At 44.3% G+C, this 14,296-nt stretch overlaps 1 protein-coding gene across 1 annotated transcript in view; it reads left to right on the top strand.

Moving 5' to 3' along the window:
- Positions 1-14,296, top strand: part of AKR1D1 (aldo-keto reductase family 1 member D1) — a 40,725-nt gene that overhangs the window by 18,878 nt on the left and 7,551 nt on the right. Inside the window, exons 2-5 of the mRNA XM_048501888.1 lie at positions 5,444-5,611; positions 10,740-10,856; positions 11,286-11,363; positions 12,184-12,306. Coding sequence (XP_048357845.1) covers positions 5,444-5,611; positions 10,740-10,856; positions 11,286-11,363; positions 12,184-12,306 — 486 coding nt within the window. The remainder of the gene's footprint in view (positions 1-5,443; positions 5,612-10,739; positions 10,857-11,285; positions 11,364-12,183; positions 12,307-14,296) is intronic.

The raw sequence follows: 14,296 nt of genomic DNA, 5'->3' as shown, positions 1-14,296 counted from the left end.
GCGACTGCTGGAGCTAAAGGGTCTAAGATGGATGATTCTCTGAAATATTCATTTTCAACTCTTCCCTGTCTCACTCTCCCCCCTCCCATAAAACAGTTTTCTAGGTTTGCAGCCTACTCTCATTCCCACATGCTGAAATGAAGAAGCTGAGTATTTAAGAGCATTTTGTGAACCTCCCCATTGCTAGAAAGAAGGAGATCAAAGGCTAAAAAGTATAAGGCGGAAATGGAAATCTGCCCAGAGTTTCCAGAAGTCCTTTTGGATCTGGGTCTCATTTTATGTTAATTGTCCCCAGCTGTTTGACTTTGTAGCCCAGGGATTATGGCTTCAGGTGAAGCATTTTGGTCAAAAGACCAAAGAAAGGACCTCTTTCATGAAGAGATCTTAAGAATAGAGCTGTATTTCAGCAGCTGAAAAGAATAGATTTTAAGTAGGTGACCTACTACAAAAATAAACTTTATTTTATTAAAGGAGGATTGGGCAGAGTTCTGGGGCTTATACTCAAGTTACTAACTTTTAAATTGGCCCCTCGATGGTATTTCAGAATATATGTTGGCGTGTACAGTTTAATTTTTTATTTGTGTCTCTATACAACTGTGGCCTGGTGACATTAGTTGTCTTTTTAGCAATGTGGGTGGTTTTGTGAATGCTTCAAATAGTAACAAAACATCTTCTTTACATGCAGAAAGTCCAGGGTTCAGTCCTCAGAATCTGGTTAAAAGGATTAAGTGTGGGTCACATGAAAGATCTTCACCTTTCTTAAAACAGTACAATTAATTGCCACCAGTATTTGCTCAAATTCAAGACATGGTTTTCCCCCCGTATGCCACAGAAAAACCCAACCTGGAGAGCTTGATCCAATAGTGTACCTAAGGAGGCATGAAAGGGCTCGAGCCCCAGGTGCCACTCACCTCGGTCACATGGGGTCGCATTTGACCCCAGCCCCGCCTGCCCTGCTCACTCGCCCCACTTTTTCATCTGGCTCACTCTGCTTGTGCCCATCCAGCCGATCTGCTCACCATCCACCCGATCTGCTTACTCGCCTAGTCCACCCTGCTTGCCACTTGCCCACCCTGCTTGCTCCCCCACCCCACTTGGCATTTTGCTGATTCCTGTTGCCAGCTCCTGCTCCCTTATGACCTCATTCACTTGCTTCCTTCACACACTCCACTGCTTTTCCCCCACCCACACCTCCGCTGTCTTATTCTCCCACAGCATCTCCCCCTCCCCTGCTCTTGAGTTCTAGTGGCTTAGAACATTAATCACCCCGGGCACTAGAAGGAACAGAAAATCTGGCCAGTGGCCTCCCTTTCATACTTGCATCACCTCAAACCCACTGGCCAACTCCCGTAATAGCACAGTGGTTGCTGTAGTTCTTTTACAGCAGTGGCGTAGCAGTGGCGGAGAAGCAGGTGTAGTTCTTCTACAGCAGTGGCGTAGCAGTGGCATAGGAGCAGCAGTGGCTTAGGAGGTTAAGAGCTCGTGTATCTAATCTGGAGGAAACGGGTTTGATTCCCAGCTCTGCCACCTGAACTGTGGAGGCTTATCTGGGGAATTCAGATTAGCCTGTACACTCCCACACACACCAGCTGGGTGACCTTGGGCTAGTCTCAGTTATTTGGAACTCTCTCAGCCCCACCTACCTCACAGGGTGTTTGTTGTGAGGGGGGAAGGTCAAGGAGATTGTAAGCCCCTTTGAGTCTCCTGCAGGAGAGAAAGGGGGGATATAAATCCAAACTCCTCCTCCTCCTCCTCCTCCTCCTCGTTGCTTATCTCTGGGGGACAAAGAGGGGAGAAAATGTCATTTCCCAGCATGCCCTCATCTCTCCTGTCCTGTCTGGAGCGGCTGAGGCACTCGGTGTGTGCTCAAAGTGGGAGCGGCCAGAATGAGATGAGTGTGAAGTTACCAGTCCTGGTAAGAGATGGACTTTGCCAGAAGCTCCAGTGAATGGTTGGGCATTAAAACGTGGGTGGGGTGCGGGGAGAGAGAGAGTGGAGAAAAGCAGAGCAGGACAGTGTGGATAAGTTCCTTCAGTCCTGCAATCCCATCCTTTTGGGGGGTTGGGAGGAGGTGCAGAATCTGGAGGCAGAGGCAGCCGCATACTCCAGTGTCTCCTCAGGGCATCCCTCCTCTGTCCCCATGAGGCCAGCCGCCTCTGATCCAGATGTGGTCAAAGTGGGAAGCCGAAGGCGATGGCATACCTTCAGTGGTGGGGGGGGGGGGCTCAATTTCAGAACTTGCTCTGGGTGCCATTTTCTGTGTGATTAGAATGAGCAAATTGCCCCTTGGTGCCTGGGCGAGAGCTCAGCTTGCTTTTGCAAATAATGCATCACCATAAAGTAATTAAATTGACATTGCCCACTTTACGGCAGTGTGAAGTTTGCAAGTTTTGAGAAAACAAAAGCAATTATTTCTCAGCTTTGCTACCATGTGAAGCCAGCTGTCAACCTGGACCTGCACAAGATTTAAATCCCTGTTAATCCAATAGTTTCCCCATCCCACTGCCAAGACTGGGCTTTGGCAACGGCAGACTCCCAAGTACGGAGAGCACATGAGCCTTTCATTAAATTATTATCTTTCTCCAGGAAGGCACAGAGTGTCCTTGGGATGACAGACTGCTGTTTTGAACTGGCTGAGATAAAATAGCCCCTGGACACTCAACCAAAAAACAGTAATAAAGAAAATCTCCTCTTGCGTATCCTTGGCTAAATCCTAGAAAGCAGCAGATCTGGCATGTATTTTAGCCACTAAAGATAAAGATAAGATTGTGGCTTGGTAGAGAAGGTGTTTGCTTTGACTACAGAATGTCCCAGGTTCAATTCTAGGGTTGCCAACTCTAGGTTGCAAAATACCTGAAAATGTTGGGGGGTGGAGGCTGGGGAGGGCAGGGTTTGGTGAGGGGATTGACCCCAGTAGATTATGATGCCATACAGCCCATCCTCCAAAGCAGCCATCTTCGCCAGGGGGATTGACCTTGCTTGGTTGGACCATGGTCTGCAATTCCATGAAGATGGATTCCTGGCAAGGGATGGGTTGCACCTCACTGCTGTAGGCAGAACATTTTTTTGCTAGGAGGCTCCCACACCTGATCAGGAGGACTTTGAACTGAGTTATGTGGGGGAGGGAGACAGTATTCAAGCTGCCAGGAGTTCATCAAGTATTAGAGATAATAGTCCAAAGGTTATAGAGAGGACTAAGCGAATAGGTCAGGAACTGAACAGCGGGAGAGAAAAAGCTTTAAATAAGCAGCCAGGGGGAATAAATCATAGCCTTAGATGTCTCTACACTAATGCACAGTGCATAGGAAATAAAGAAGAAGAAGAAGAGGAGGAGGAGGAGGAGGAGGAGTTTGGAATTATATCCCCCCTTTCTCTCCTGCAGGAGACTCAAAGGGGCTTACAATCTCCTTGCCCTTCCCCCCTCACAACAAACACCCTGTGAGGTAGGTGGGGCTGAGAGAGCTCCGAGAAGCTGTGACTTGCCCAAGGTTACCCAGCTGGTGTGTGTGGGAGTGTACAGGCTAATCTGAATTCCCCAGATAAGCCTCCACAGCTCAGGCGGCAGAGCTGGGAATCAAACCCGGTTCCTCCTACACCACTGCTGCTCCAAGACAAACTTGGAACTCTTAACATGGCAAAGCAAATACAATATAACTGGCAGTATAGCCCATTGTAGTAAAGAATACAGTGGTTTCTAGACAGGGCTGGGGAGAAACTGGGTGGGCAGGTAAAACAGCGGGAGGTGACAGAGGCTGCGGAGGCCGAGTTGGTTGCCTGGGGCCCATGCAGCAGAGGGAAAACAGGTACATCCTTCTGGTTGGTTTTTGTGGAGGAGGGAGTAAGGGTCAGAAAGTGGGCTGGCTTGATCTGTGCCGGGTGGGAGAGGGCAGGCAGGGGGATGAGGAGACCCATGATGGGCTCAGCAGGGCAGCTGATGAAATTACAGTTGTAAAACAATGACAACGTAAATGGGTGGTGGTTAAAGATATTAGTCAGAGGAAGAAGCATTTGATTAGTACAACACTGGTCAGGCAAGCACATTAGCACATCCATTGTCTTCCTCAGGGCGCATGGTCCAGTGCTGGAAATGGAAACTCTCTCCAGGGCGAGATCGTTGTGTTTACTCAATCCTGTCAGGAGGAGTGTGAGAGAAGTGTTTTGCAAGGCTGGTTAGGAGGGAGACTAGTCCAGACTTGTTCTTTCTCCTTGTGGGTACACTGAGCCAATGCAAGGAATGGGCTCCACATTTCAGGTTATGCATTGCCAGGCACTCCAAGGGTTGACTGAGATGGGTAGAGACACTGCTGTTCTCCAAACAGGGTTCCCTTGGTCCACCATAAGTTGGTCTGGCAACACAGCCTTCCAAATGTGTTATATATTTTTTTAAAAATTAGTAATCTGCTTAAAAGTAATAAGTTGAATGAACACTACTGACCTTGACAGACTGTGTATCAGGCAGCCTCCAGTGCTTATATACAATAATACAAGCTGCAAGATCAGTTGTGTAACTAGTTGTTCTAATGCATGTGCCCAATGTGTGTACACTAGCAGTGCTATCTGAGGGTTACTGTTTCACCGATCCATGCCTGGGGAGGAAAGAAACAGGCACAAATAGAAGGATGGGGTTAGCCAGAAAACACCGTGAACAGGTTTGCAGCAGCTTCCTGGAATTTTTGCTGCCCACCTTTGCTTCTCTATGTCTCAGCCAGATTTCTCCCTCTTACCGTAGTTTCCAAAGACTTCTCTTATCCCCCTTGATCAAGCACTGACTCTTCTTTCTTGGTCATGGACATTTCCAATGCAATGAACTCTTTGGGATAAATGGAATTCAAATCAATCTTTAACTCCCCGTTTGGCAGGGCTCTGGTGTTTTCAAAAATTCTGTACGTTAACGACTGTTTGTTTGGTTGGTTCTGGCAGCTTTTCTTCAACCTGATCCCTGACTCAGAAATCTAAGCAGGTGAAAGGTTTTTTTTTTTGGCCTGGAGATGGTGGAAGAAGAAGTTATTCCCTCTGAAGTTCTGCATGCTGGCAGCTGTTACAGGCAGGAAAAGGACATGGTATCTAAAGAAGACTGCCATTAAACTTTTCATATCTTAAATATAGCCACCAGCTGGATCCAAGGCAAGGGCTAGGGTGCTGGCAGAACTGCAGGCGAGGGAGGGGGGGGAGTTGTTCCCTGGTTGATTTACTAGAAGCACAACCTACTCAGAGGATCCCTCCTTACGGCAGCCACCCAATGAAATCCTCCCTTCTTTTAGAATACCAGACATTCCTTTATTTGTTCAGAAAACCTTCTGGGCTGCACTTGACTTTTAGTTCACTGTTTCACTAGCTGGCTTTGTACCACTGAATCTTTTTGTCAAATTATAAGAGGCTGAATGGAGGAGCTGCGAAATAAATGCAAAAACAAACCTATAATATTCTTATTTTTCTTTTTCAGACCCCCAAGGGCACTTGTTTAGAGTCTGTGAGAATAGCCATCGATGTAGGCTACCGCCACATCGATGGTGCCTATGTGTATTACAATGAACACGAAGTGGGGCAAGCCATCCGAGAGAAAATTACTGAAGGAAAGGTCAAGCGAGAAGATATATTTTACTGTGGCAAAGTAAGAAAACCCTTATGATATTTTTTTTAAAGTGTGATACTTCATTTACTCTCCTTATACTGTGCTTCTCTCCAGCCTCCATGGGGACATAAAGAGGCATACATTGTTCTCCTGTCTTCCATCTTTGATTTTGCTCTCACAAGAATCCTGTGAGGTAGGGTAACCCGAGACTGGGCCAAGATCACCCAGTGAACTTCCATGAAGAGTGGGGATTCAAGCCTGGGGTCTTTCAGAGCCCAAGACTGACCCGCTAACCACTATACCATGCTGCTGATTCTCTGTGCATGTTTCTAGGTTGCTTAATGTGGAGTGTGTTTCCTCCAGATTGATGGTGCAGATTCAGGAGTATAGATGAACACAGTGTTTGGGTTGCCAGTCTCCAGGTAGCACCTGGAGATCCCATGCTATTACTGTTGATGCTCTCCAGAGAAACAAGATTTGTTCCCTTGGAGAAAATGGCTGCTTTGGAGGGTGGACTCCAAGGCATTATATCCTGCTGAGGTTTCTTTTCTTCCCAATCTCCATCCTCCCCAGGTTCCAACCCCAGGTATTTGCCAACCTAGAGCTGGCAACCTTAAGTACTAGGAAAATGCATTGTTGGTAGTCTGGGGGACAGCTGACCTCTGCTCAGTCTGAGGCCCAAATAGAGCCCCTTTTAAAGTCATCGGCAGAATCCTGCTCTCTAAATTGCAAACATAGATCTTGTTATATATATCTGAGGGTATTGTGCCTTTTAGTTGCGATTGTTTGGACCTCTTCAGCCCCTTCCAGTTTGGGGAGTGGAGGAAAAGAGAGGTATTCTCTCTGTTAGCAAAAAACTTGCTCAGGATCAAGGTCTGTTGAACCTGATCTCTTACCCTCACCATATCCAGCAATTCTGCAGTATACAGTGGAGCTTGTGTTTCTGTCACACAGTTGCAGGGTAGTGTCCATAAAACAAACTTTTGTGGAATGATCCATTCTTGATTCATTTAGCCCAGGGGTAGGGAACCTGCGGCTCTCCAGATGTTCAGGAACTACAATTCCCATCAGCCTCTGTCAGCATGGCCAATTGGCCATGCTGACAGAGGCTGATGGGAATTGTAGTTCCTGAACATCTGGAGAGCCGCAGGTTCCCTACCCCTGATTTAGCCCAAGTGTCATTTTAGGCTAAAACATTTTAGTCATACCAGTGAAGCACACGGTGTAGTTCAAGGTACGTTGCAGAGTCGTGGACCGGAGTGTACGGGTACCTTAACTGTACCTGTAAAAAAAAACTCAGCCCTGTGGTTTGTCAACTTCTAACAACTCCTTGCAATATTGAACTAAAGGCGATCTATCAAATTCAGTTCCGTTTGACATGAGGTTTTCTATTGGCATTCACAGATTAAAAAATTAATTCAACAATGCTTATATTGTTAGAACAGGCAGTGGGGAAGCCTCCCAGATAACTGCATGGGTATTTAAAAATGAATGGTAGGTATACATTTGGTTCCAATTAACCTTGACACAATCATTTCAGACATTTTGAGGAAGAAAAGTAGGACAAATAAAAGCCAGATTCTGTTAAGGCTCCATTTCTGAAACTGTTTAGTGATCTGTGTCAGAAATGTCTGCGTTTGTAGACTGCAGGAAGTTGCTAATTTCATATGCTGATGATGTCAAAGGCTTGATTTTTATTTATATTAAAAAGAGAAGAAGAAGTCTGTAATCGTAAGAGAAATACTTAGTGTTACCTCAAACAAAGCTATGCTGGAGAAATGCGTGCCAAAGCTTTGGATAGAACAAGAAGTGTTATTGGAAATTCTGGACACTTAATGCAAAAGCTGACTTAAAAAAATAAGTAGTCATCTGACTTCTGATAGAATGAATGAGTTTGTTAGCGTTGGTTCAGTTCCCGACATTCCTTTACATTTTATTGTAAACTTGGTGAAGTGGTCCCCAATCTTATTAAAACTGAGGGAACATTTGGAATCTGACAGCTGGCCATTTTTTCTCCCTTTCAGTAAGCTTCATGCTGCTGCAGGAAAGAAAATGGCAGGCGCAGCTGCACAAAAACAAAAGTATTTCTTTTTCAAAATTTTTTAAACTTTATTGTTAGTAAAAAAGAAACCATTATTACACATAATAAAAGCAAAAGTGTTTCTCAATGCACTTTTATCAAAGTTCCATGTTTTACAGCGCAAAGAATAATGGATTTGATGAAGGCAACGCTTAACTAAGACTCCTAAATGCCACAAGAGAATCTGGGCTTTTTTCAAATGTGGAAATGTGCTAAATTAACTTCCGCCAATGAACGCAAGACCGCACTTAGATCTTTTGCTGGAAACAGGTATAACTAGGGCAGTGGTGGCGACCCTTTGGCACTCCAGATGATATGGACTACAATTCCCATCAACCCCTGCCAGTCCATAACATCTGGAGTGCCAAAGGTTCGCCACCACGGAACTAGGGCTACACTTCTAGTTAACAAATAGAACTAACTAAGCAGGGACCTCACCCATGAGGCTAAATGATTCATTCAAATATCAGAGGGGGGAAGTAAAGTGTTCCACCGAAAAGGTTATTCTTGGGATCATCAGATGAACTTGAACTCTTAACACAGCTAAGCAAATATGATATAATAAGCATCACTGAAACCTGGTGGGATGAGTCTCATGACTGGAATGTAATAATTAAAGGATATAACCTATTTCAGAGAAACAGATCAAACAGGAAAGGAAGAAGAGTAGCATTATACATCAGGGATAATTATAGCTGTGAGCAGGTCCATAACTTAAATCCTGGAAGCTATGTTGAGAGCATCTGGGTAAACGTTAAGGGAGAGGAAAAACAGCCAGTCTGAAGAGCTGGATGAAGCCTTCCTGGAATAGATGACAAAACTTTCAGAAAGGAAAGAAGCTGTAGCAATGGGAGGTTTCAATTATCCTGATATTTGTTGGGAGTCAAACTCTGCCAAGACTATCAGGTCCAACAAATTTCTCACTTGCCTTGCAGACAGTTTCATGGTCCAGAAGGTGGAAGAAGCAACAAGGGGAACAGCTATTTTAGATCTGCTTCTAACCGATAATGATGACCTGATTAGTGGAGTAGAAGTGGTAGAATCCTTAGGTGGGAGTGATCATGTTTTCCTGGAGTTTGTTATACAGTGGAAAGGAGATACTAAGTGTAGGCAGACTTCAGTAAGCTTAGGAAACTACTAGGTGTGATCCTGTGGTTAAAAATACTGAAAGGGAAGGGAGTGCATGATGGATGGGAATTTCTTAAAAGTGAGATCTTGGAGTTTCAATGAGGAGGAAAAATGGGAGGTGTCTAAGGAAACCAGGACAGATGTCTAAAGAACTTTCAACTAAGCTAAGATTTAAAAAGAGGAATTCAAACAAATAGCAATAACATGTAGGGAGAAAGTCAGAAAAGCTAAAGCTCACTATGAACTTAGGCTTGCCAAAGAGGTTAAAAACAACAAAACGACTTTTGAGGGTATGTCTGTAGAAAAAGGAAGAAAAAAGATAGGATAGAGCCGTGGGAGCGAACCTATGGCACTCCAGATGTTCATGAACTACAGTTCCCATTAGCCTCTGCCAGCATGGCCAATTCCCACCAATTGGCCATGCTGGCAGGGGTTGATGGGAATTGTAGTCTATTAACATCTGGAGTGTCATAGGTTCGCCACCACTGGGATAGAGTCATGAAATGGAGACGATGGCAACATGCTAACGGGGATGGAGAAAAGGCAGAACTACTTTAGTACTTAACACCTTGAGCTCATCAATGGCTCATCTTTATCCTGGAGAGAAGTGACGTGCCACAGGGTTCTGTCCTGGGCTCAGTGCTATTCAATATTTTTAATCAGTGACTTGAATGATGAAATAGAGGGCATGTTAATCAAATTTGCAGATGACACCAAATTAGGAGGAGTAGCTAATACCTCAGAGGACAGAGTCAGGATTCAAAATGAGCTGGAGAGATGGGCCAAAGCTAACAAATGGGTTAGAGAGATGGGCCAAAGCTAACAAAATGAACGTCAACAAAGATAAATGAAAGATGCTCCACTTAGGCAAAAAAAAAAAAAATGAAATGCACTGATATAGGATGGGTGACACCTGGCTTGACAACACTACATGTGAAAGGGAGTCTTAGTAGTCCGCAAGCTGAACATGAGTCAGAAGTGTGATGTGGCAGCCAAGAAAGTCAATGCAATTCTGGGATGCATCAATAGGAGTATAGTATCTAGTTCAAGGGATGTAATAGTACCTCTTTATTCTGCATTGTTCAGACCTCACCTCGAATACTGTGTTCAGTTCTGGGCACCGCAATTCAAGAAGGGTCCAAATGAGGGCAATGAAAATTGTAAAAGGTCTGGAATCCATGCCCTATGAGGAGAGACTTAGGGAGCTGGGTTTGGCAAAGAGAAGGTTAAGGGATGACATGATAGCCATGTTTAAATATTTGAAGGGATGTCATGTTGAAGAGGGAGCAAGCTTGTTTTCTGCTGCTCCAGAGACTAGGGTAAGGAGTTCAAGGTGCAGGAAAAGAGATTCCATCTAAACATTAGGAGGAACTTCCTCACAGTTAGGGCTGTTCAACAGTGGAATACATGTCCTTGGAGTGTAGCGGAGTCTCCTTCTTTGGAGGTTTTTAAATAGAAGCTGGATGGCCATCTGTCAGGGGGCTTTGATTGTTCCTGCATGGCAGAGGTTGGACTTGATCGCCTTTGTGGTCTCTTCCAACTCTATGATTCTGTGACTAAAAGCCATTGGGGAGTCTACAGTGAGGAGATTATTGGGCAAGATTGAGTATAAAAACTGGTAGGCTAACCTTTATTTCCTATAAGCTTTCTTATTAAATAAAACTGTCCAATAAGCATGAGAACTGGTATGGATAAAACTGTATAACAAGAAAATTAGATGGTGTGTAAGGAAACCCAATTACATAACCTAATCAAGCTCTGACTCAAATCATGTCTGTAGCTCACCATAAAAACAAAGATCTCAAGAACAGATCACAGGCTAAAATGCTGTTTAAAAGTAATCCCTCATTTGAAAGCCTGGATGAACAGAAACATGAACATGAACCGAAGCAAATAAATGTCCTGGTACAGGATAAGAGATTCCGCATAAATATTTATCTCTTTCTTGTCTCCTTCTAGCTGTGGAACACATGTCACCCTCCTGATCTTGTGCGACCAACTTTGGAGAGGACCTTAGATATTCTGAAACTTGACTATGTTGATCTCTATATCATTGAACTGCCAATGGCTTTTAAGGTATAAAAAAGACTTGTGTTAGAGCTGCTCCTGGTATGCACCAATGGGAATGGAGGACTACTTGGAATCTTATTCAGATTTACAGACCACCATTCCTTTTTCTTAATTAATCACTACACGTGACAAAGCCCTTGTGTTTGTGGATGATCTCAATGACTTTGGATCAGTTGTGTGATTGAAGTTTTGTGCATTGAGCCTCCCTCCTGGATGTGTCAACAATGCTGTTCTTTCTACACTGGGCAAATAGGACAGTCCTTTCCCTGTCTTCTTAGTAAAGTTATTTAAGCTAACCAGCAGCATCTGTGATTATTCACTGTGCCAACTATCATAGATTTTTTATACCAGCAAAATCCCACCCCTGAATTTGAAAGGTGAATACTTAGTACAGTGCCAGTCTTGTCTCCCTCTCTCTTGTCCTTTTTTTTTCAGCCTGGAGAGGCCATTTATCCTTTGGATGAAAATGGGAAATGGATCTACCATGAAACAAACTTGTGTGCCACTTGGGAGGTTAGTTGTCGTTCACCTAAAATAGCAGTATGGCTCATAATTGTTTAAATTGTGGACATGTATACTCACGTATTGAACACTGGACAATGGAAATAACTTAACTTGATGGGGACTGTTCAGAGGGTGGCCTTGTTGGTTTAATAAAAATGTACCCATACCGAATGAATCACAGTTTCTTTTCCACTATTCAAATTGCTTAAACCCTGAACAAATAACTGCTTTAGCAAGAGTTGGTGGCAAAACATACAAAATGATCGTATATATCCTTGTAAATGAGCCCTTTGGGGATTGGGCGGTATAGAAATCCCATAAATAAATAAAAAAAATAAAAAAAATGTATCTGCAATACTGCCTTCAATTTTTAAAATCACAAATGTTTAGTCTTGAGCTCAAGTGTGACACCTTGAATCATGGGTAGGTCTGCTCAGAATCCTGCTTTGGTCTATTCAGTGAGGATTAGTTCTTCCATGAGGGCCCAAAGTAGATTACCTCGATCTCCTCTCCCCAATTTTATCTTCACTTCATCCCTGTGAGGTAAATTAGGATGAGAGTGTGTGACTGTTCCAGGTATGCTTCCACGGTAGAGTAAGGATTCAAACCTAGGTCTTCCAAAGCTTCAGTGACTACATTTCACTGGCTCTCAATCTGTGCTTGTTAGACTGTTGAATGTTGAGATCATTCCTTTGCCTTCTCATACTTCTCTATAGCCCCATTTTCCCTCCTGGATCAGCTTTGCTAATTTGGTTTGTCCTGACTCAGTAAATAACTGTGAAATTGTTTAAGGGACTCTTTTCTGTGTTTGTCTGCTTTACCATGGCAGGCTTTGGAAGCATGTAAAGATGCTGGCTTGACAAAATCCATTGGTGTGTCCAACTTCAACCGCAGGCAACTGGAAATGATCCTGAATAAACCAGGACTTAAGCACAAACCGGTCACCAACCAGGTAAGGGTCATGGCTTGTATCTAACCGCTCCACTCAGCAAGTTTGAAGCCATCTTCCTGTGGAAGTGTCCCTTCCACCAGCAGCAACACAAAATGGGGAATAAGCAGATGAGGGATCATGTGGAAGGGTCATGGCTAGAGACAGAGCTTATGTTTGCTCACAGAAGTTTCTAAATTCAGAGAGCTGATGATGGTCAGAGAGGACATACGAAGTTAGATGGCCTGCACTGTAAGGCAGATTCCTATGATCTCTGCACATTGCTGAATTTTCTTTCTCTGGCACTGAAATCTGAACCAGGAAATGGCTTCCCTGCTTCTTTAAACCTGCTGCCATTATTTATGATCCTGATGTGAATGTCCACTGCTAAACCTGTCTTTGACACATACGGACTCAGCATCCTGAACTGTGACTTTTGTTGTTCTTAAAGGAACCATGTGCCTGCAGGGACTGGGTTGATCAGACCAGGTAGTGAATGAATACAGTGCGCTCAATTGGTTGCAGATATTTGGTTTCGTTGCCTGTTAATGTGAAACAGTTAAGCTGGGAAAGATGCTTTTTATAATTTGTTTGTGGGTCTCATTATCTGATGATGAATTTCTAAGTTCTCAAGACAGAATCCACTATAAGGGCTGGAACATGGTTTTCTTGGCAATACGAGAGGGCCAGTGTGTTCTACCAGCTCAGACTGAGCTTGGAATTGAAACACGTTGACTAACAGACTTTTTCCAGTGTGAGCAAAAGCAATTTAACAAAAATTGGAACAAATGCTGAGCTAGGGCCCTGCGTTGCAACAAACTTAAAACCATTAGTTGTGGGGTAAAATGAGTCAGCTTTGTAGAATATATTCCCCTTTTCAGCCACAAGACTTTGGCTTGGATAGAGAATTAATGGGGTCAGCAAGAGTTCTCAGAGGCCCAGAGCAAAATTAAACCACTTTCCTCCATTCTGGATTTTCAAACTGAAGTCAGGCCTGTTTTTGAGACCCTTGAGTGTTGCATGTTTTGGTATTTAGGCCCCCTGGTTGCAGGTGGATTTTCAGCCAGTACTAAATTATATCCCTCCAAGCTCTCTCCACCTTCTGAAGCCTGGCCTCTGCTCGAATGTGAGGGTGATCTGGCTGTGACATCTGTCACCCCATTTATTTATTTATTTATTCCATTTATTCCCTACCCTACACTGAAGTCCCAGGGCAGCTTACATTTTGTCAGGGTTGAGTCGGATGATCTGGCTGGCTCAGTGTTCCCTCCCTCCCTCACCAAACCATGTACATCCCTCCCAAAGCTGTGTACTTGGTGAAAGAGGACAGCCATCCCAGAAAGAAAGAGTATACCGTTCTTCTGTCTAGGGTATACAATAGCGTCAGTCCCTTGCTTAAACCTCCAAATAAGCCATAGGGTAAGATCCCTCATTAACCCTCTGCAGCAGGTCAACCTACAGTTAAAATGAGTTTTGTCACCCAGCTGCCTTGTGGTAGGAGAGAGTAATGCCAACTGGATTAAGATCAACTGATTTTTTAATTATTACTATTACTAGAACAAGAGTTGGCTTTTATAAACCATCTTTTTCAACTTTCAGGGAATCTCATAGTGGCTCATAGTCTTCCCTTCTCCTCCCCACAACAGACACCTTATGAGTTTGGTGGGCTGAGAGAGTTCTGAGAGAACTGTGTCTAGCCCACAATCACCCAACAGACTTCATGTGTAGGAGTGGGGGGAAAAAATCCAGTTCATCAAATTAGAATCTTCTGCTCATGCAGTGGCATATTTGTCTAGGGATGAGGGGTACCCTCTGTCCCCAGCTGCCACTAATCTGGTCACATGGGGGTACAAAATCGGCCCCCCACGTGACCAGGAAGACGGCAAGGCAGCAGGAAGTCCTCAGGTGCCCTCAGCCCCGTTGTCTTCAGGTGCCCTCAGCCCCACCCATGTTGTCATCGACATGGGTGGGACCAAGGAAGCCCGGCTGCCACACTCATGGCTCCACGCCCCCC

The sequence above is a fragment of the Sphaerodactylus townsendi genome, linkage group LG06, assembly GCF_021028975.2.
Source record: "Sphaerodactylus townsendi isolate TG3544 linkage group LG06, MPM_Stown_v2.3, whole genome shotgun sequence".
Lineage (NCBI taxonomy): Eukaryota > Metazoa > Chordata > Lepidosauria > Squamata > Sphaerodactylidae > Sphaerodactylus > Sphaerodactylus townsendi.
Note: the sequence above shows the minus strand (reverse complement) of the source record. Positions and strands in the feature narration are given on the sequence as shown.